The sequence below is a fragment of the Pseudopodoces humilis genome, chromosome 7, assembly GCF_049639895.1.
Source record: "Pseudopodoces humilis isolate 2021_Gansu_Grassland_sample_001 chromosome 7, ASM4963989v1, whole genome shotgun sequence".
Classification (NCBI taxonomy): Eukaryota; Metazoa; Chordata; class Aves; order Passeriformes; family Paridae; genus Pseudopodoces; species Pseudopodoces humilis.
Genome location: NC_142206.1, coordinates 58,215,402 through 58,237,735, shown reverse-complemented (window position 1 = coordinate 58,237,735; position 22,334 = coordinate 58,215,402). Strand labels below are relative to the sequence as shown.

General features: G+C 47.9%; 1 protein-coding gene across 4 annotated transcripts in view; it reads left to right on the top strand.

The window, feature by feature from the left end:
- DAAM1 (dishevelled associated activator of morphogenesis 1) overlaps positions 1-22,334 on the top strand; it is a 91,583-nt gene that overhangs the window by 29,415 nt on the left and 39,834 nt on the right. For all 4 annotated transcript variants that reach the window (XM_088057756.1, XM_088057754.1, XM_088057755.1 and 1 more), the window contains one exon: positions 7,841-8,064. In XM_088057756.1, coding sequence (XP_087913882.1) covers positions 7,882-8,064 — 183 coding nt within the window. In that variant the 5' untranslated portion in view covers positions 7,841-7,881. The remainder of the gene's footprint in view (positions 1-7,840; positions 8,065-22,334) is intronic.

Sequence of the window (22,334 nt, the reverse complement as noted above, 5' to 3'; positions counted from 1 at the left end):
CCAGCTGAGGGATCTGACAAGTGTGTTTTGTTTGCTCTGGGCACCTTCTGTACTATGAGTTTAATGATATCTTGAAGTTTAATGATATTTAGCCATCAGGGTCCCCGCTGGGAAGGACTCCTGTTTACAGCAGCCTTCATCCAGTTTCCATTTTAAGAGAGAAAGAAACCAGCTTGCTCCACACCATGAAATGCCTGAACACCTGTGGTTCCAGTAGCCTCATCTTAAGCATGGATAGTGCTAAAAAACTCCAAACACCACCCAAAAAAAGCCCTCTGGGACTCAGCCAGTAGCTCCTTGTTGCCTTGTTGTGATGGTGGCCCCATGGCAGATGTTGCTGTGCTGATGGACTGGAAGCATCTGCTCTTGAGCTACTTGAAAACTGCACTTTGTAATGCCAAATTCAGAGGCTTTGAAAGAGGAAGAAAACCTGCCTGCCTTCATCCACTTTCACCCCAGGGATTACTGCTGAAATGGGGAGCAGTGAAATGGAAAGCTCAGCAGTGAGGGTTTGCATATGATAAATCACAGTCACAGCCCAAATATTCATTGGAGGAACAGGGATGAAAATAAGGGAGGAATTAAAATAAAGGAAGGTTGTTGATTGAACTGTTGTTCTCCAGGAAAAGGCTAATTGGCAAACAAATATCCTCCTCCAGTGGGAAATACAACTCCTCTCTGGCTTGCCATGATGCTGAGTTTATATTAACAGCATTTGCATCGTCAAAGGGAATAGTCAGAACTTGTGATATCTGGGCTGGGCTTTAGAGCTGGTATTAGCACCTTCTGGGGGTGTGGTGTACTTTGAATGAGCAGTTTTCTCCCAAAACCAGCAGTGGAAAGGAGTGGGGCTGGCTTGGTGCTTGTGCTGGATGATAGGGATAGAGCCAGGGTGGAAGAGGATGCTCCCCCCGGGATGCTCAGCGAGGCTGTAGGAGCCTCCTGAGCTGCCCAGGGGGTCTTGTATCCCTCTCTCTTGACTGGTTTTGTCCTTGCCTGGACAAGGCTTGGCATCACCCAGCCCAGACACTCCCGAAGGCTGCGTCAGAGACAAAGTTCAAATGGCACAGGACAGATTCTAGGATGCTCTTCCCTGCAAGGCTTCAGGCTTTCAGGAGAGCCTCAGGTGGGTGCTAATCCCTGAAAGAGCTGTGTCTGCCCCTTTGAGCCCCACCACAATGCAGCACTGACAGCTGCTGCCCAAAAATGAGAACAGGGTGAGGGGAGCACCGGGACCCTCGGCCCCTCGTGCTGCCTTTCTACTGTTTCTTCCGTGTTGCCTTTTAAAACTGGGCTGGGACACAGGGAGCTCAGGGGAATGCCCCAGCATCCTTCCTGGAGAGCCCCCCCTGCCAGCTCTGCTTCCCTCTGCGTTCCTGGAAAGTCACTTGGGCTTGGGTAAGCATTGTGCCTGGTTTCAGGATGCAAATCATTTAAGTACATTTAAGGGAGCGATATGTGACTTGAAAATGTTTCTTCTTCCCACCAGTGCCAACCCACCCCACTTTTTTGGTTTGATTCTACAAAAAGAGGACCACAAATCCGCCTGGTTTCTGGGAAAACGGGATGTGTGTGTCTGTAAAATTGGGCCGTTCAGCACCCTAGTGAATATCAAGAAATATATATATTTATATAGGTTTGCAAACTGGGTCTTGTCTGTGGCTTCATGTTGTTGTCCTTGTTCCTGAAATAAATGGTATTTGCCTGAGCTGATCTGCTGGAGCTCCTGTAAGAAGTGGTCTGTAGTGGTTTGGAGCATCTGGCGCCGCTGCTCAGCTTGTCACTGATGAAATTTACCCTTTTAGTGGAGAACTCGTGACCTCCAGTGTTATTGTGCTACTCACCGTCTAGATGGCTGGGAAACTTCCAGCAAGGTTTGGTTTTTAATCCTCAAAAACTAAACAAACTTTTGCTGCAGCAGCGTCTTTCCTGGTTGGATTGATATGTGCACTGAGCCATGCACCACAGGGGATCCAGGGCTGCGTGGGGTTCCCTGGGCCAGCTCCTGATAGATGCTGCAAGCCCTCAGCCTTCTCCTTGCATCCAAGCTTGTCTCCATGCCCTGGCAGGAACGTCCTGCAGCACACCATCCCCTGCTCCAGACTTTTGCAGGCTTGCCAAAGCGAGCAGCGCTGCTCCGAGGATTGATTTCAGCTGGAGAGCGTTAAGACAGATCCCGTCTCACCCTGCTGTGCACCACACTCTTCCCCCTGAAAAGTGGATTACAGAGTCAGCAGCGTGTGTGCTTCCCTTGGCAGGGCCCTCACTCGTGTGCTGGGGAGGCGACAGGCAAGCCAGGCCATGGAACTCTCACAGCACGCTGGAGGTTGTTGCCCTTTTCCCTGAATAGCATCAACACCTCCAAGTGGGAGCCCCATGCAGACACATACAAAAAAAGTCTCTCCCAGCACTTTTGATAGGTGTAAGTTTAAAGTGGAAAAAGAAGGGCTTTTCTGGTGCTTTACAAATTTGTGAAACTATGTCTTTCCCTCATTGTCTCTGTAATAAACTCAGTGTAATTTTTCTTGCTGCACCCTGGATGTGGCCATCAATCCATCTGCCCTTGAGCTGAGCAAAATGTTTTCTTGCGAGACAGCAGGCCCAGATGTATGCTTCAGGATGTGACAAATGCCACAATGAAAGGAAAGAATAGAAAGAGGAGGTGACACATTTTAGGCAAGCACTGGGTTTTTGATGATGCTGGCAGATGGGGCTTTGCTGGAGTGAGCAGAGAGCCTGTGGCTGCAGCCATCTCCTCATGGCATCAGGGACAGTGTGCTGGTGGCCTTCAGGTACCAGGTAGCCCGAGCAAGGTATGGAGACACAAAACACTCTTTTTGTTGTGTTCATGGAGTATAATAGGATTTCTGGGATGAGGGGTAATTCAGGATTTGGCGGGTGTTATTTATAAATGCACGAAATCCAAGTCTTTGAGATTTGCTTGTGCTGAGAATCACAGCTCTTGTGATGCAGTAATGATGAGTCAGGCTCCTCCTGGCAGCTGCATCATGGAAAAGGTCCTGTTCCCATCCCTTCTGGGCTGCTGTTTTGAAAGTAGATGGAGGGAGAAAAAGCAATCAATAGTTCTAAAGCCTTTTAGCTGAATGTGTTGGGCTTTTTGCCCCTTCCTGATGTTATGCACTGATTTCCACCAAACACAAACATTGCTCCCTGTCCAGCCTGTGCCTGAAAACAGCTTTACACTGGAGAAAGGGGGTATTGGAAATCAGAGTTTATGGCCTAAAAATCATTCTGGTTGCTTTAAACAGGAGCAGCTGTGCTGGGGATAGCAGCATCATGCTCAGCATGGTGGAGGTGCTGGTAGTGGGCTCAGATCCTTTAAGCTTCTGTGTTGGAGGGAAGGCAATCCTATTTCTGGGCATTTCATCCATGCAGGAGCTCAGTGTCAAACCTTTTATTTTTGAAATTGAACAATGCTTTGACCCACTCCCTGCCCCCCTTGGTAAAAAGTGTTCCCATGCACCATCTTTGATGCAAATGTGAAATGGAGGAGCACTTCTCTTAAGAGGGATGTGCTGGTGCCTCTTGGATGGGCAGAGCACCATGGGCACACTCTGGAACGCTCACAGTCAGACCCAAGAAGAGGTTGGGTTTCTGAGTGGAGCCAAGGAAGGTGTTGTATGTCTTAGGTCTGTAAGGTGAAAAATTAAAAAGGTGCTTTGGTGCTTCTCAGGTAATGCTGCAAATGTACAGCTGATCTGAAAAATGTGGGAGCATCCAGTTTTTATTGCTGTGGAGGTCTGGATGTGACTTACAGGGAAGGAAAAATGATCTACAATTATTTATTTAAAAAGAAAATGATGCAAGTTATCTTGTGCTGTGCCCTGTTCTGGGTGTTGAATTCATGTGGAGAAACCCTGAGGGAGGATGAGCATTGCTCGGTGGTGGGGTGGGACAACAACAGGGTGCACTGTGTGCAATGCCAAACTGTGTGCAATGCCAAATTCCTGCTTTCTAAGAGAAAAGGGGTCCAGGACAGCTGGCTCTAACACTTGGTGACACTGATGGTGTCTTCCTAAAGTCCTTGCTGAGGCCAAGTGCCTCCCAACCATCACCAGCCAAGGAGGTCAATTCGCAGTGACGGATGAGAGTTGGAATATTTCCATTGTTTGGGAGTATCCCAGGCCGTGCTGAAGCTCTTGCAGAGTAAAGGCAGGCAAAGCTTGACATGGCCCAAGATGCTGAAATTGGTGAGGACATGGCAGAGACGGTCAGTGAACGCTGTTACACTTGCAGCAAAACCACTCCCTCCTTGTGCAAGGTGCTGGAATAAAGCTCCACATTCAGAGAAAGAGCTCGCTCAGGATCTTGCATCCTCATTTCGGGAGGGGAGCCAGGAAAACAACAAGCTAATATTCATGTTTGAGGATTTAGCTCCTGGCTCCTGGGTGGGTTTGGAGGAGGAGGGTGTGAAGGGGAGCGTGCACACTCCTTTGCATATGTTTGTGCCCTTGTTGGGTATTTTTAGGCTGCAGACCGCAATGCTGCAATACCGGTGCTGGCTCCCAACCAGCTGGTTGGGGCATCGGTCACAGACAGGCTTTGGCAGCTCGTTGCTCCACGCAGTTTAATTTAGCTTGCTGAGGAGGCTGTTGAATATGCAAGTGGTAATTGCTGCTCTCCTTTCCTTAAAGCAAAGGCGGAAGCTACACCAGGGTCCAATTTTCTCCTAATGACTGATTTCATTTAAACACTGCTCAGGGCGATGTAGGCTTGATGCTTTTCTTCTTAGGGCTGGGGAGAACTAAACTCCTATCTCTGTATCACTGAGCCGGGTGGCCTCCATCCCTGCTGGTTGCATACGTGAGCTAAGCTCCTTCTCCTCCTTCTCTTCGGTCTGGGTTTCCAGTTTTGAGCCCATCACACACACATTTTCAGCCTTGTTTTTGTGAAAACAGAGTTGTTTGGGAATGATTCAGCCCCATCAGTCCTGCCTTGAGATTTGGGCTTGGCTACAAGTTCCTTCAGTGACCCATCCCAACCCATCTTCCCTGGCTCTGTTCTTACAGGGGCAATTAAGCTTAATTTATTCAGGCCCCGCTCAATAGTAGAGGCCAGAAGGCACCATCAGATCACAATCTGACTTAAATTTATTGATCTAATTAGCGGTCAAAGGTACAAGCAGGAGGTGGGAGCAGGACACTTAACATATGATGCAGCATAGAACATGTCCCTTCTGTTCTCAACACAAGCCTCCAGATTGCCAGGGGCTGCTGCTTTTTCTTCTTGAATAACCAATTTCTGCAGGATTTGCAGGGGAGGAGGCTGTGTAGCTGGACTTCGTTCTGATGATGCAAACTGCGCTGTCTGCAGCTCCCAACGACCTGCCAGGGAGCTGTGTTTTGATTTTGATCCATCATGTCAATGAATATTCATCAGCCTTCTGAAGGTTTAATGCTATTTGCCTGGTAGCTAACATATTCCCTCCCTAACCTTTTTTTAGCCTTGGTTGCTAATAACCTACAGCCCACTCAGTCTACGTTATAGGGTGGTTTGGTTTTTTAAATTGTTTATAGATGAAAATGAAGAACCTTAATAGCTCCAGAGCTGGAAGCAGCTCAAAAGTGCCTTGTCTTGGTTGCTACATGGCTGTCTGCTCTAAACCCCAAAATAAAACCTTGCCTTTTGGTCTGTCATTCAGACTCCTCATAAAACATTGTCAGGAGTGCATATCTCTGAAGAGCAGATGTTGTTCTGATAAAAGCCTTCCACAGGTTTTTGTAAGCCCAAGTCAGAGCTTGGAGATAGCAGCAGGTTTCAAGGACAAGGTCGACATGGTGTTGAAAAGGGGATGGAGAATGCCCTGTGGAGGACTTGGGTCTGTTTGCTCCAGACCAGCTCCTGGAGCAGGATCGGGGTCAGACACTGCTTTGGGAATTGTGTGGCTGTACCCATGGAATGACCAAGTGACCAAACTGCACATCCAAGGACCCAGTGTAGGTTGGGACAGAGCTCCCGCGCTGGGCACAAAGCTCTGGGCAGCCACCAGCATCTCCCTTTGCACCCTGCTCCATGTGGCTCTTTAAAACTCAAACCTGCAGTGATTTCTCCTGTGTTGGAGTGGACAGAAATCCGTGTGCCTTTGGTTTTTTGTTTCCCTCCCTTTTTTAGGCGAGAAACTCGGCAGCAGGTCCCCAAACCCTGCTGACACCGAGGGGATGCCAGCAGGCGGCTGCTAATGGATTTGCTGCGGTGCTGGCTGCTGGGGAGCCGTGATGAGAGAGCTTTCATGGCAGCTGAAATTCCTCCAGCGGCTGCATATTTCTACATCCAAGATGTAAAAAATGTGAAATGAGATTTGGGGCCCTTCAGGAAGAGGGGGACTCTCCAGGCTAGGCACAGAGCAATTGCACAGCCTGGGATTATCCTGCGTGAAGATCCAATAGCTGTTTCCCATCGCTGTGGTTCAGGAGATGATTACACCATGTGCTAAAAACGTGCCATCGAGATAATTTTAAGGGTCAAATCCTCTGTTAAAGAGCTGTGGGTAGAGCCTGGATTTTCTGTAAGGTCCCTGCTTTCAGAGGGCAGTGTTTGCCATGCTGTGGTGGTGCGGGGTCTAACCCCAGGTCTGACCCCAGCCCTGGCTCTCCACAGGGTACAGCAGCTGTTTATTCTGCTGTATAAATCCATAGTTGGAGGGAATGGCAGGCTCCAGGGAGATCAGACACTCCTTTCTAAATGCTGACCTTTTTCCCCCGAGTCTCTTCATAGCTTTGTTAATAAATCTGAGTCATCCATATTTCAACCTTGGCTGTTTGTCCAGTCTCTTAACATCTCAGTGTCTTGTTTTGCAGAGATAAAATATGTGGGTGTGTAACTTTGTAAGACAAATGTTTAGGCTTTGAAAGATTCCCTACTTCGCTGGTTGATTTTTCTCATTAGAGTGTTTCTGCACACTCCTCATTCCTCATTGGTGACCCTCCTCTTGTGTTGCTGACTTAAGAGTCCCAATTTTGGGGCAGTTTTGCCTGGTCCTTGCTGTCATTAGGCAGGCAGGACACATGGTTCCTGCCCTGAGCTTTGCTCTCAGCCAGAGATTCAGAAATCAGCAAAACTCAAGCAGTGCTGGGGCGAGCGATGCTCAATGTCAGCACTGCTTAGGAAAATCTGAGCTACCAGCACCGTGTGATTTTTATCAGCTGAAATCGCGTCTTGTAAATATTTACTGGAGCTGCAAGTAAGGTTTATCTAATTAAAGCCAAGTAAAACTTTCCATGAAAAAGAGCTGCCGTACCAGGGGTTGCTGGTGGATGTTTAGGGACACGTTTAAGAGTTGGGAGAAGCGTGCAGGATATTTTTTCAGCTCTGCTGCTGTCTTTAGCTCGGGGCATGCTTAGCCGCATGAGGTCTTCAAGGATTGAATCACCCATGGTGGGGACCTGGTGGCCCCAAGCACATCCAGCTGTTCTGACAGCAGTCTCCTGAATTTTCCATACCTCTGGCATGAGGGGATATGAGGTGTGGGTATGAGGGGGGCTGGCCTGGCTGCCATGGCATGGGGAGGTTGTTGCAGATTTGCTGGGATTGGCAACAGTGGTGGGGCCCAGGACTCATCCCACGGGGACAGTGGCGTGACCCCTGCCGCTGCCAGCTCTGGCACGAGGCAAAGCAAATCCATCTTTTTAATTTGCGTGGTCGTCAAGGTTGCCAGGACTGTAAACGTCAAATCTGAGCAGAAATATTTGGCATGAAAACTGTCTCTGCTCTTCCCCTCGGTGCCGAGCGCGTGGGTGGCTCGATTCCTCCTCCCACCGCGGGACGGGAGCGCAGCGCTGCGGGGCGGCTGCTCGAGCCTCCGCTCTTCTCTTCCCCGCAGGATCTAGTGCCCAGGAGGGAGGGACGCAGAGGACTGTGGCCATGGCCCCGAGGAAGAGGAGCGGCCGGGGGATCTCCTTCATCTTCTGCTGCTTCCGCAGCAGTGACCACCCCGAGATCACGTACCGGCTGCGCAATGACAGCAGCTTCGCCCTGCAGACCATGGAGCCCTCGCTGCCCATGCCACCGGTGGAGGAGCTGGATGCCATGTTCAGCGAGCTGGTGGTGAGTAGGATACTTCTTAATTTCAGTTTGAGTTTTGGGGTTTCTCCCCCTTTCCCCTCAACCCCCTCTTTGCGGTCTCTCCAGCCTTGGTTTTGAGTTTTCAGGCAAACTTTGGCGTGAAGGGAGGCTGCTGTTGCTGGACCCTGAGCTCTGCTCCGCCCTGAAGTCCTGCCACTTTGGGGTGGTCTCTCTCATTAGAAACTCTTAATTTCTTGCAGCAGGGGGTTGGGTCCAAGCTGGTAAAGCAGAATATTCCCTATAGGTGCAAAGTTACTTTACTTGCTAGGCACTCAGCTTCACAGAAATTGTCAGGTGTGGGCAACGCTGAGATTTGGAAAGTCAAGATATTGTTTCTTTATCCCTTGGTTCCAAAACTTGAAAAAACATGGATTAAGAAAAAAAATGACAGCCAAAAAAAGCTTTAATTTCCTTTAAGCAAAAACATTTTGGTGTGGTACTTTGGATGGTGTTCTACTTTGAGTTCACTCAGTAGTGAAATGAGGTTTTCCTACAGTGCTTGGATGCATAGAGGGAGCAGGGAATTATGTCACTGGTCAGTCATACCTCAAGGTACAGCACATCCCATTAGATGCCAGGCAGCTTGGACTTGTTGAGCTGGGCCTCTTGGTAGAGGAAAGCTCCAGGTTGTATTATAAAAGCTGGTTTTGCCAAGACATCCTCCAAGGGCAGGATGTGGCAGTGCAGCACAGTGGGGATGAAGTGTCTCTGCAGCAGGACTCCTCTGGTCAGGTTGGGTTTGTTCAGGTGAAATGGCTGCTTCCGTCCCAATTTATTTTCCACTGGTTACTTGGCTAAATCAGGTTTTCCTGGGAAAATTCTTTCCCATGGATCACTTTTCTCATGCCTCAGCCAAAGGTTTGTTGGGCTGAAGGGGGCATCTCTGGAGATGCATTTGTTGGAGCCCCACCAAGCCTGTGTACCTCACCTCAACCCAGGATTTTCAAAACATCTCTTCCAAGATGATGGAAGAAAACTCATCCAGATGCTTTGTGCAGTGACAGTGCCACAGGGAACCTCTGTGTGTGCAGCAAGGCAGGAGCCAGTCCAGCCTGGGGCACACCGTGGTGTGGCCCCTCTGCTCTCCAGTCCTTCTCCATGCTGTGGAGATTTTCAGTTATTTTTCCCCAGCCAAGGGTGAGGAAAAGGCCCAGAGGCAGCTGCTGCTCCAGGGCATGCTGGCAGCAGGAGCCACGCTGCCTCCCTGGGCAGGGAGGGGGACAGCGGGTGCCCACCCTGCTCCCACACAAGTGGCTGCAACCCTCTGGCTCCCCAAAAAGCCCACCAGGCAGATCTCTACCCAAACCAGCACTGGGAGGGAGGGAGAAGCCAAGCCCAAGAAGGCAGAGTCCCATTCAGGGGAGCGAAGTTGCAAATTCCACCCCCCATCCTTACAAGGGCTCCTTCTTGCTCTCTGTAACCTGTTGGTGTGGGGTGTTAAATTTCAGCATTAGTTAAATGGTTTGGAAAGTATCCCACTGTTCCTGTACAAACCCACTGTGTAACATTTGGAAGGGAGACAGAGAAAGCACTCAGGGGTGCTGGGCTGATCTTTACGCCTGCGGGAGCCCGATGCCATCGTGCTCAGTCCTCCTGGGTGGGATGGCTTGTGCCTGCCCTGTGGGACTGAGGCTCCCTCCAAAGTCCTTGGCTGTCTCAGCCCATTGGGTTGAGGGAAGTTAAAGGGGTTGGAGGGGATCTGGAGGCTTTGCCAGCTGGAGTTGGTCCTTTGCCAAATCTTCTCTTGCAGATTAATTGTGACTTTTCTGCCCCACTTGTTGGCATCATGGATCAGAGTGGGAGGGATGGAGGATTTCAAGCCTGGGATAGGGGGTATCTTTGGGGACATTGCAGCAGTAGGTTTGGTCTCTTGGCATGGACAATCCTCCCACAGACACAAACAAGAGTCGGATCCCTGCTCTGCAGATCCCAGCCTGCTGCTTACGTCAAAGGGTGAAGTCCCTTTCTTTTTGGAGCCATCCTGTAAAATCTTCCCTGATTTTTGTGTGTTCTTAAGTGTGCCTCGTTGATCTGAGGCAGGAAACATCCGTAGTGTGAGAAATTGGTGATTGTCCCATGCCAGCAGCACAGGATGAGGGCCTGAGTTGCAGAGGGACGTTGAGCAGCTGTGACTCCAAGGTCAGCTAAAGGCTTGGGCTGCTCTCCCAGTGTCTGTTTTTTGGCCTGTTTTGTGTTAGATGGACAATTTGGATTTTAATTAGGATAGGTAAATAGAATAGATAAATAGTCAGGGGTTTATTCTGTGTCTGTGCAGGTGTTTTTCACTTAGTTGCATTAGGAACAACAGGGAAATGGGATTTTTTTTTTTTTTTTATTTTTTTTTTGCCTGGGCACAAATTTCAGCAATAAGAAATGCCTGATCTTCATCCCAGACTGCAGGGACAATGCTCCCTGTCCCAGCCAGCCATATGCAGCAACCAGGGGCTTTTCCCTGGTTCAGGGCAGATGCAGATGTTGTTGTGGTCAATGACTGATCACCACTTCCTCCCAGAGGAACCTTTTCCCTTTCTCCGCCTCTCCCCCAGCCTGGTCTGAATGGGTTTTGTTGCAGCATTGTTGGGATGTCGCTCAAGCAGGCACCGGCCCTGTCTGAAAGGCTTTTCTTTGTCCCCTGTCCTGCCGGGGCTCTGGCCAGGCTCAGCCACCCAGGGAGGAGCAGGTGCTGGCAGAGAGGCACAAACAAAAGCAGAGTATTTCAGCAAGATTTACTGATTTGCAGCTCCTCTGGCTGGGGCGATGCTTTATGATTTCGTGCAGCTTTCCATGCGTAGCACCGCTGTGTCCTGCTGGCTTGGGTAGGCGGTGTTTGCCTCCTGAGGCTCGTGCAGAGGTGTGGTACCTGCCAGGCAGCATCCTTTGGATTTCAGGAGTTTCAGGAGCCATCATTCCTCCCATAGGACACATCAGGAGGATCACTGATCACTGTGCCCCAGAGAGGAGGAAGTCTGGGCTTGCACGAACTGCCTGCAAACCAAGAGAACAAAGCTGTGCCATCTGCCACAGCTTCTTTCAAGAGGCTCCTGCGTATCCAGGCTAACAATACAGCATTTCTTCAAAGGCTGAAATCTTGCTTGCACGCTCAGAGAAAGCACTTGCAAAGCTCCACATAATGGTGCCATATGGTAGATCTTGCCATAACAATCGTCTCTATTTTCCGCCAGCAACTAGACTTTCCACCAGATGGGTGAATGCCTGATGTCCTTTATATCTGCTTAACACTCCTTGTCACTCCGAGGCTTGTAATGAAACTCTCTGTGTGTGGTGGTGTGCACCAGGCAGGGGGCTGGGATGGTTGATTTGGAGAGGAAAGGAGGAGCCCCGGCATGACCCAGGACTCCTCTCTGGCTCTCTTCACAGTGGGGTGGGTCACAGTGGCATCTCTATCCTTGCAGAGTCAGAGTGATGCTCTGGTGGCTCCTCAGATAGCTTAGATGCTCAGAGGAGCTGCTGAGTCTGGTGTGGCTTTGCTTGCCCCTGAAGCACAAGATGCTGCCTCTCCCTGATCCCACACCCTGCTCCCAGCCTGCATCCCTGCTGCTGGAGGGATGGGTTCAGAGGAGATGCTGCCCCAGACATTCCTCAACATTTATCTTCCCCAGGCTTCAAGGAAATTCCATTTACTGCTCCCAATGGGGCTTTGCAGCCTTTTCACTTCTGAGTTAGTGATGCAGAAGAAATTAGAGCAACCTCCATCCAGCCCTGCATCCTGCTTGTGATGTGCAGCAGGCTGTTTTTAGCCTGTGAAACCAGAGCAGGTAACCTTCCCTGGGTCCCTCTGCCCAGATTCCAGCAGCTGACAAGTTTTTTGCTATTTGGGGAGGTGAATGGCTGTGTCCCCAGCCCCCTAGACTCAGGGTGGGTGCAGGCCTCTGCCCACTGATGTTGCCTGGGCTTTATGCCTTCTCCTCACATGGAAGACGGCTGTATCCCCTCCCTGCTGCTTTATGAAGTAGTGGAAACTTGTGAGCCTGAGGAACAATAAAAAGGTCTCTGGCAGCTTATAAGATTTATCACAGCATTTGTTGTTGCTGTACTTGGGACAACTAATGCATTTCATCCGAGCTGCTCTCTGGATGCTATCAGGATGTAGTCAAGAGATGGTACCCCCTGTCACAGACATTAAATCTGTTGCCTTTGAAAGGCTTTGTGGTGGTCGATGGGTCTGTGGCTCATGATGTGCAGTGCTGGGGCAGGATTCTCCATGCACAACTGTCCCTTGGAGCTGTGCCTTCCCTTCCTCTTGACATGCTGGGGTGATGCCTGTTCTGTATGCTGCTTGAACAGGGAGCATATGAACGTGAGGAGAAGTGGTGGTGTGCCCAGCATGAGCACTGCTGTGTGTCAATAGCAGCTCTGGCTTGAGAACTCATTGCTAGCGATATCCAGTTGTACTCAGGAACTTCAGTAATGTGCTTTTCCCCCCCGGTTTCTAATCCAATAAGGAGAAAGTATGAGGTTTTGGGCTTTGCAAAACAACATGGCTTTTAAGTAGCAGCTGAGGGATCAGCTGCAAAGCCAAGCTTTGGATTTCATGCTTGCAGGTCAGCTGCTGTGTTTTGCAGCCTGGTCCTTCCAGCATTAAGGACTTGAGGATTTTGAGAACTGCTGAATGGTGGCCAAAGCCATTTCCCCTATATCTGCAAAGGAAAGCATGTGGTTGGTGTCTGGAAAAAAGGACAATTGCAGTAGCCCTTGTGTCCTGGGCAAGCCACCCCTTTCTGCAGAGTCAATCCAGAGCCAGGTGCTGAGCATGGAGCTCCTGACCCCATCCCACTGCTGTCTCCCAAAGCTAAGCTCCCTTGGCTTATGAATCACTTTTAAGAACCAAATGATCGGTGATACCTGTTTTTAAATTCACTCTGCAGGGATCCATGTGCCACATGGACACTTTTACCAGGCTGCCCAGTTTCTGTTTCTCAGATGTGAACAGTCTGGATCTGCCGGGCTCCCATCCCAGCCCAGTGCTCACGGTGCTTGTTTTCATCACCTCGTGTTGTTAACGCCCTCCCAGATAATCTCTAAATGCACCTTTTGATAGACAAGAATCTGATAGACAAGTCACACACCTACTCAGTCAGAAAATAAGGGTTTTCTGCCTACATGTGTTCCCTGGACCCAAATGAACCAATCCACCAAGGAACGCTGTATTTCAGCAGAAACAGCCCTGTAATTGCAGTATCTGTTACTGCTACAAACCAGTGTGGGGGCTTGCCCAAAAAATGTGCTGTTCCCAAGCCCTGATTTTACAAAGGAGCCACGTTACAGCACAATGTGAATCTCAGCTGAAGGCAGAGAGCACATAAGGAACCCCTTTGTTTCCAGGAGAAGTACAAGTGAAGTGGAAAAACAATATAGTCTACCTGCTAAATGCTTTCCACTTTGCACTTCGTAAAAGAGGAGGCCACATCCCTGGGAGATGCCTGGCCAGCTCATTTGGTAACGCATGGGTGACCTTAATTGAGGCATTTAGGTTTTTGGCTTGCACATGATCTCAGTGTTTCTGGCACAGGTCACCATGGAGGGTACCAGCCTCTTTGGACGGGGAATCTGCTCCAGAAGCAGTCTTCTTCTGACTGCTCAGTGGTGGGGTGGTGCTGCTGGAGTTATGAGCAGGGTTGGACAGCAGATGAGTTGTGCTCTATCACCATCCTCAGCTGGAAGCATTCCTGCTGGGAATTGCCTGTGCCTGCCTTGTTTCCAGTTGCAGATACAAGTGGAAGCTGTCTGTGCTGCTGTAGTATCTGCTGTTGGCAGAGTCTGGGTGTTCCTCAGCGTGGGAACATCACCAAGGTCAGCTTTTGGCAGCTGAGGTTTTCACAGCCCTGCAGGGAGGATCCTGCCTGAGTGCCTAGTAATCCTAATTCCCATGAACTCCAGTGTTCTGATCAATACTGTTATTTACAGGGATCAGCTTCCCTTTCCCAGCCACACCCAACACCTATTAGACAGTCTGTGTTTATATCCTTGTGCTTGACATCTTTCTGCGTGTCAGAGCCTGAAATCATAGAAATCACAGAGTAGTTTGGGTTGGAAGGGACCTTAAAGATCATCTCATTCCATGCCATGGACATCTCATCCTGCCATGGACAGGGACACTTTCCACCAGACCAGGTTGCTCCAAGTCTCATCCAGCCTTGGTCAGAAGGAACCTCCTCTCAGGGTGACCCTTTGCACCTGAGTAAGCTCTTAAAATTGCCATTAGGGTGCCAGGTGTGACTGAAGCCAGGCCTGTGGGGGATGAGGACTTGTCCCACCCGGGTGTCCATTTCCATCCTCTGTTGCTCCATCAGCATCAGGCTACAGCTGGCTTCTGCTTCCCGTGGCTGCACTCTTTAGGTCCCACAAACAGAGTGGTACCTCTTGGGAAACTTTCAGGATCAAGCTGGTGTGGGGCTTGGTAGCCTCTGTTTCCATCCAGCCCCCTTTTGAAACCCTTCCCAGAGCATTATTTGGGGGAACCTTGTCATGGTTTAGCCCCAGACCAACCATCCACAGTGTTCCTACCCAAACATCCCTCTCAGGCAGGGGACAACTGGAGCCACTCTTGACCCATTGGCTTGATTTCCAGCTTGAGCAACTCCCTGGGGTGCCAGCAGCAGAAGCAGTGTAAAATCTGACTGAGAAGGGATCTGCTACTTTGGTTCTTCTGTAAAGAGGTGAGATGTTCACATCTGAAACCTTACTTATTTTCCAGTGCTGTGCTTTATTATGGTAGGAGGTGCACCCACCAAAGAACAGCCGTCCCCAGCTCTGGTTGATTGGATTGAATCCATTTGAGCTGTCACAGTAATAGATAATAGGCTGAGACATATTTTTGTTGTTTTTTCAGGGTGTATGTACAATTGTGTGGAAAAGGTGTGCTGGTGATGCACCTGCAGGGCTTCCAGATCTGAGAGTGCACTGCAGGGTGAAACTGTGTAGATCAATAACTCAGGCTGGAAAAGTACCCTGGGTTAATTAAAATGGCAGAAAGGTTTTCCAGATGAGGTCGGTGAAAAGGTCACAGAAGGCTGAGCTCAATAAATAACATTCAAAAAAAAGTGTATGTGAAGTTATATATATATATATGTGATAACAAAAAAGGAGAAACTAATTGGATACCTCTCTTAAAATACACTAATATTGAATTATGAGCAGCTTTGAAACCTTTTACCTATTAAAATAATTAATTGAAGTAAAATATTAAAGCATTAAATACTGTCTACCCCAGTTAGGTGTTTGAACTGATGGGAACATGCATCAACTGCAGCTGGAGTTTATTGAAGGGCTAAATCAGCTATTGATGGCCATAATCTTTCCTGCAGAAGAAGGAAGGAATATATATTTTATTTATGTCTGTCCAATGTGTTCAGGTCAATAACTGAGCAGGGTGGATTGGGGTCTTTCTGAGACTAGGACAAAAAATTAATTGTGGGAGGAGGTTAACAAGGCATGAGCACTTTGAAGGGCTTCTGTTACTCCTTGTTGCTGCTACTCATTCGCTTGGCTGCGAGCAATTTCCTTTATCCAGGAAATTCATTACATGATAAAGGCAAAATGAATAATAATCTTTTATCTGTTATGCTTATTCATTAAGAAATATGAATAGTCGATTTTTGTTCATGTTCTGTAATTGCAGCTGCAAGTTGTCATGGAGAAATTAAAAATACGCAGTGATAACATTAGCAGGGGTTGGCTTGTCTGAGGAGGTGTTTTTAAGCTCTCAGGGTACTGCTGCTGAAGTGTGCTGAGGAGGAGGCATTTTTTTTAGTGATAATAAAAACAAAAGACTTTAAAAAAAACAAACCCTGAGACAAATCTGCATACACTGAGAATTGTAGTTGCCTAAATAAAGCTGCAGCTGGAGGATCTCTTCCTGCGGCACAGGGTGTGGAGGCGGGGGTTGTTTGTAACAGCCGCTGATTAATAAGTACTAATATGTCTTTTTTTTTTTTTTTTCCAAGAAAACAGCTTAAAAGGAGCAGAGCAGGGTGTGTTCTGAGGCAGGGGTTTGCTGGAGGCAGCAGGGCTGGCAGTGGAAGCAGCAGCTGCTGCTCTGGCCGCGCGGGCAGCGCCGGCCGGCAGTGGAAAAACATGAGATGAGGAACGGGGGAAAAATGCTGATTGCCATTTCCCCTGACACCACAGCGTTCTGGGATAAATCAAATTGATGAACTTGGAGAAGAATGCCTGGAAGAGAGTGAAAAAGCGATATGACCCCTGAGAAAGGAAGGCAGTGCAGGCTTCAACAGGCCATTATTTATTGGCTTTTTAATTCCTATACTGGACCCCTTAATGCCAAATGTCACCAAAAAGTTCATGCTTTGTTTTTTCCTTCTATTTTTTCCCAAATTTTTTGAACAGTCTTGTATCTCTCTCATGCTTCATTTGATGATGCAAGAGATCTCATCTTTACGTGCTATAACCTTGCTTACAGAGGTTTCTAAACTCTGTGCATCCATCCACCAGGAGTAAATTCACTTGCTGTTTATTATGTTGGTCATTTATTGATCCAGTGACATCTTTCTGTATATATATATTTCTATATATATATATGTATGCACACATGTATATATAAGTAAATCCAGAGAGAGAGAAGTTGTGGATGCCTCATCCCTGGAAGTTTTAAAGCCAGGTTGGATGGGACTTGAAGCAGCTTGGTCTAGTGGGTGGCATCCCTGCTAACAGTGAATGGATTGAAACTAGCTGATCTTTATGGTTCTGCCCAAAATAAACTTTTCTATCATTCTATAAACATATATATATATGTGTGTATACAAACCCAGCACAAACCAGCAAATTATAAATAATGATTATTTCAGTTATGGCAGTGGGTGACCCCCGTCTCTTCCATGTGCTACACTTACACAGTTTATCAGTCAGAGCAGTGCATTGGATTTAAAGGTTTTTCATCTGCTTTTCTTACAGCCTTACAGTACCTTCTTACAGTAAGGGTATTTTGGAGTTGCAGACTCCTTTACAGGGAGTTGTTCTTTATTTAATATCTGCTCCCCAGATGCTTCATGTAGAATGTTTGATGGCACAAGGAACTTGTGGAATGTAGGGGAAAAACCCATGCTGGTCTCACTGTGGTCTTGTTGGACAGGGGTGGGCAGCACTTGGGTTCACCCAGCTCCAGGAAGCCACCCTGGAGATCATTCCTGAAGTCAGGAGATTTGCAGCATCCTGCTGTCTCCCTCCTGTTGCCCCCATTGAAGCCCATGGCTCTCAGTCTGTGGAAGATGCTCATTAGAACATGGCATGTGTGAAGTGTCAGGGGCAGGAGTTTGTCTCAAAGGACTGTGCTGCAAGTCTGAGGCTGGGCTTGATGCTTTTCCTGCTGGGAGGGCCGAACATTTCTTCCAGTGGCTTTTTGGCTTGATCTGGTTTTGCCTTCAGGAGGTGATGGGAGATGTTGGTGGCTACCAGCCAGAGAGGTGGTGGCATCTCCCTCCTTGGAGATACTCAAAAAGCCATCTGTACATGGCCCTGGGCAATGGCCCTGCTTGACCAGGGGGTTGATTGACCAGAGGTCTCCTCATACCATCAAGTTGCCAGCTCAGGGAGGTGCAGGCCACAGGAGCATCTGTCCCTGAGTCCTCCAGGGGAAATCTATGGACAACCTGTTTGGCCCAGAGGATTGTGCTCACCATGTGCTGAGCTGAGCCCCACGTTCTTAGATAGCTTTAGGAGAGTGGTGTGAGATCTCACCTTCAGTGGAGCTCAGAGAGGGAGTGAGGTTTGCTTGGCTGGAATGGAGAGCCTTCAGCAGAGCACATGGAACACATGGAAGTGTTCTACCTCCTGGAAATAGCAGCTTACACACTGAGAATCAAAGCTTCCCTATGAGGTTTTTTCTAAAACCATATTCAGATGAAGATTTAATGTGGAAACCTGTTTCCTGATGTAAAGGTGAATAGTTTAGCTGTACAGGATAAATATTTAAGAGTAGCCTATCTTCTTCCAGTAAAAACACTCTGGGCAGAGACTTCCTTTTGGTGGTAAAACGAGGCTGTTATTTTATGTGCCACTGACCTGATTCCAAAAAAGTATTAAAAATAGTGAAGTTGGCAGATCCTGACACGAGAGGCAGCCAGGTGGAAGGGGCAGAGCTGTGAAAGGTGAGGCTGAAGCAAGGGGCTGTGAGGGTGACGGACACCGACCCACTGGTTGTCTTCTCACTCTTCAGCAGCTGCCAGCATCACACGCTGTAGTGGGAGTGTGTGGATTGCAAATGGCCCATAAAATGAATTGCCAGTTGGAATCACCTAATTATCAAGCTTGTAATTATTAATTGAAGGCCCATACGGGTGTGAGTTTCTGCACGGCTTCTCTGCCGTGTGTGGCTCCGGTCAGTTGTTAAAGGCATTTCTACAGTGGGCTGTGAGCCCCCAGAAAACAGGTGTTGTTCCTATCCTTTCTTGATCTTTTGGAGTTGGAAAGGGCAGTTTCTGAGCAGCCTGCACTGAGATGCACATCAGTGAGACTAAGCAAAGGGTGAAAGCTGGCTGCAGGAATCCCCATACACTTAAAAACCAGCAAAGACCTGACTCTTCACAGCTGAGTCACTGTTACGGCTCCGAATAACAGTTGTTAGTCACTCTTTGATTATGAGGATTTTCATATTCACTGGTGCCACACAGTATTTATTTAAACACCTCTCCCAAGCATCCTGCAAGATATCATTAGGTAGGTGTTGTTGAGTGATGCAGGGCTGTGATGACTGAACATGTTAGAGCTGGGGCACAATGAAATGTGCTGTGTGAGACTTAGAAGCATTTCTGCACCTTTTTTGGATGTGTTTGCACGTTGTCATGTGCCAGCACCTACCTAATATGTTCTACTGTTTTGTCCCTCCTTGCTCCTGCTTAGGTTTCAGCTTGGTTTAGATTTTTTTTTCTTGGTTAATAAATCTTCACATTTGCACAAGCTGTCTTTTTAGGGTATGGGCATTTTGAAAGTTTCAGTGAATATTTTTCTAAGGACCTAAGTGCAGATGTGGGTGGCTGGTGCTTTCATGCCTATCAGATTCATTCACATGGCTGGAAAGTGGGGTCACAGTGGAAGCAGTTTCCTGTGCTCTCTCAAACCCTCACCACAGAAGTAAATATTCATCAAGAGACCCTTGTCCTCCCCCACACTCCCAGATTTACTTTTCCAATGAGCTGAATTTCAGCCTGTGTAGGTATCATTCTGTTGGTCACCTTTAGACTTTTCAAAAAAGTGTTCAAGGCTGGGTTGTATGGGACCATTGAGCAACCTGGTTTAGAGGGTGGAGAATGTTGGAACTAGATAATATTTAAAGTCTCTCCCAAGCCAAACCATTCTGTGATTTCTATGAACTGAGGCTGAAGCAGAGCTTGGATGTTTGACTGGCTCATGGCCTGAGGAGACAACGGGGAAGTGCAGTTTTGATTTTGAGGCATGGAAAGGTGACGAGACCTGCCCAAGGCTGGGGTGGAGGTTGGTTGCTTGATACAAATCTCTGACCTCCCAAACTCTTAAGGACATGGGAATGTTTGAGAATGGCACTTGTTGGAGTAGTCCCTAGCCCAGGTTCTCCTCCCTGGGTGCAGGAGGATGAGATGTTGTCGTGGTTTTAAACCAATAACTAAGAAAATTACTTATTTCTTGCTGTGAGATATGGATTAGAACAAGAGCAAAACAGGCATAAAACTTAAAAGGGAAAAAAAAAAGAAAGTTTATTAACAAACTACAATAAAAACACCAGAATAAACTTCCAGAAAAACCTTTTCATCCCTTGTCTACCCACTATTCCCTTGTTCACATGACAAAAGAGACAAAACCTTTGGAACTTTTGATGGTTAAAACAGTCCCAATTCTTGCTACAGTCTTTTCACCAGTCTTCATAGAGAAACAGAAGTTTCTTCCTGTTAATTTATGGAGTCTCTCACAAGAAAAACTATTTTTGTTATAGTTTTCCATTGCTCTAATGTTAGCTGCCCAGAGCTGCTATTATTAGAGCCCACTCCTCCCATTTTTCACATCACTCTCAAGTGTGTATGGGCCATGAGTCTAGGGATGGGATTTTTTAAGGATAAGTTATTCAAAGGCAAAAAAGTCTTCTTCATCTGTTTCCGTGAGCTTCACCAGAAAACAGTTTTCTCATTGCCTCTCAAGGCTTCAAATCTTCCAGCACTTCACTGTACCATAATTACTCTACTTTTTACTCAAAATTTACACTTTGAACACTCTATTCCTCCCTATATACTGTCATGAATTAAAGGAGCGTTTTCAAGACCTTTTTGTCCATTTCCATAGTTTTAACAGAAAGATATTTCAGCTTAATTAAAGCATCTTCTTAATTCTCTACCTTTTCTTTTCTTTCCTGTCACTAGTAGTTTATAAAGTCTCTTTTCATGTTGATCACTCTCTTTTCTCTGTCTGGATAAAAAGATTAATCCGCAAGTCTCATCTGGGAAATGAAAGAGTTAAAATCTTGCCCAGGCTGTTGTAGGTAGTTCTGTGGCCTCGGCCGGTGCAGGAGCTGGAGCCGTCTGCGATGGAAAGTTCCTCATGGCTGCTCTGGAGAGTGTAGGCGCCGCGCCCAGCCCGCTGCAGGCCCAGAGCCCCTCTCCTTCTTCACTCAGCAGTCTCCAGTGAATCCAGCCACAGCAAAAGACCTGCAGCCGAGCCAGAGATCGGCTCGGCCCGGCCCGGCCAGAGCCCGGAGAAAACCCCCTCCACAGGGCCCGCATCCCCCGGCCGGGAGACGCTGGGCCCAGCCCAGTCCCCGCCCGGCCGCATGGCCTGGGCAGGGAGCGGGAAGCCTGGGGCTCTGCCGCCCTTCCCAGCCAGGAAAACAAAGAGAACTAAGAGAGCTCTGGTTTTACACTTTAAGGTAGGGTTCACAAGTTGATCCCACTTTTCAATGGCCTAAACTGCTGTCAATTCTCAGCAATGACCGATAATTGGTCAGGAGAAAAGACGCCAGGCAGATCCCAGCAACTTAAACTTTCTTAAAGGTAAAGTAACTCCATGACAGATGTGTCTCGCACTGGGCTCAGGTTTTCTCAGCCCTCTCTTTTTTCCCAGTCTCTGTTGTAGCAAAATGTTTTGGTTTTTTTCTGTTGTAAAGGTGTTCAAGTCTGCTTCCAGAACTCCGCCAGCATCAGCTCTGTGCAGCATGGTGGTTTGAAGATGTAGGGCAAAGCCTCCTCCATGAAATATGTAACAGAAAAAGCTCCGAACACCTTTCCTTTTGAGGAGTAATTTCATCAAGAAGAGAAATCAATACCTGCAGTGGATAGATAAGCCTTTCTGAGGTGTTTGGGACTGCTAGCAGCCCTCTGTCACTGGTTGTTGTGCTGGAGAGCCTCTAGGTTTGGGTTACAATATAGCTGAAAGCTCCCTTCCTTGGCTACTGGGTGCAATATGAGCATGAATTAGATCAGATGAATTTCTTGCCCTGTGGGCTTGCTGATGCAGGGAGCCATCTTTTGCCAGAGGTTTCTTGCTCAGCCTTCCCCAAATGAGGCTTCGATTGGGGTACAGGAGCTGCCAGTTTTAGTTGATAAGTGTAATTGTTCAGGCAGGGAAGCTTTAAGAGTTTTCCACGTGGGGTTTTTTTGGTTGCTGAAATTAAATGTGTGATTTTTAATGGTGATCCTCTTACTTAAATCCTCTGTCTGGGTGGGATGAGTTGGCTTGAGGCCATTGGGGGGCTTTCCTGTGACCTTCTGCAGCCTCTCCAGTATCTCACTGCCACCCCCAAACCCCTCCAGCACGAGGATTGTCATCAGTGGTGGTGATTTTAAGAGACACCCATGGTTCTAAGATCAATGTTGGCTTTAGCAACGAGCCTCCCAGGCCTGCCTGAATGTTTTATTTAGTTCCCTCATAAAAGCTTTGACCTACATCTAGCACCAGGAAGCGATGAGGCTTTGATAATACTCGGGCATGCTGGCGGAGGGCACGCTGCTAACCGAGCTTCCAAGTCGAAAATGGATGTGTACTTTAAAGAATCAGATAAACCAATAAAGGCTTCAGTCAGTAAACAGCTTTATCTCTGCCAGGCAGTATGTGATCCAGTTTTGATGGAGAGGAGGTACCTCTTTATGAACTGTAGGTATTAGGAAAAGAGCTTTCTATTTTTAGCTGTAGGAAAACAAAGCAAAACCCAAAGCACTACAGTTTTTGATGATATGAGGGTGTCAGCAATGGAAATGGGTTGGACCACTCGGGGTGGGGTGCTCCAGTGAAGCAATGATGATAAAAAAGAAAGATCCTGT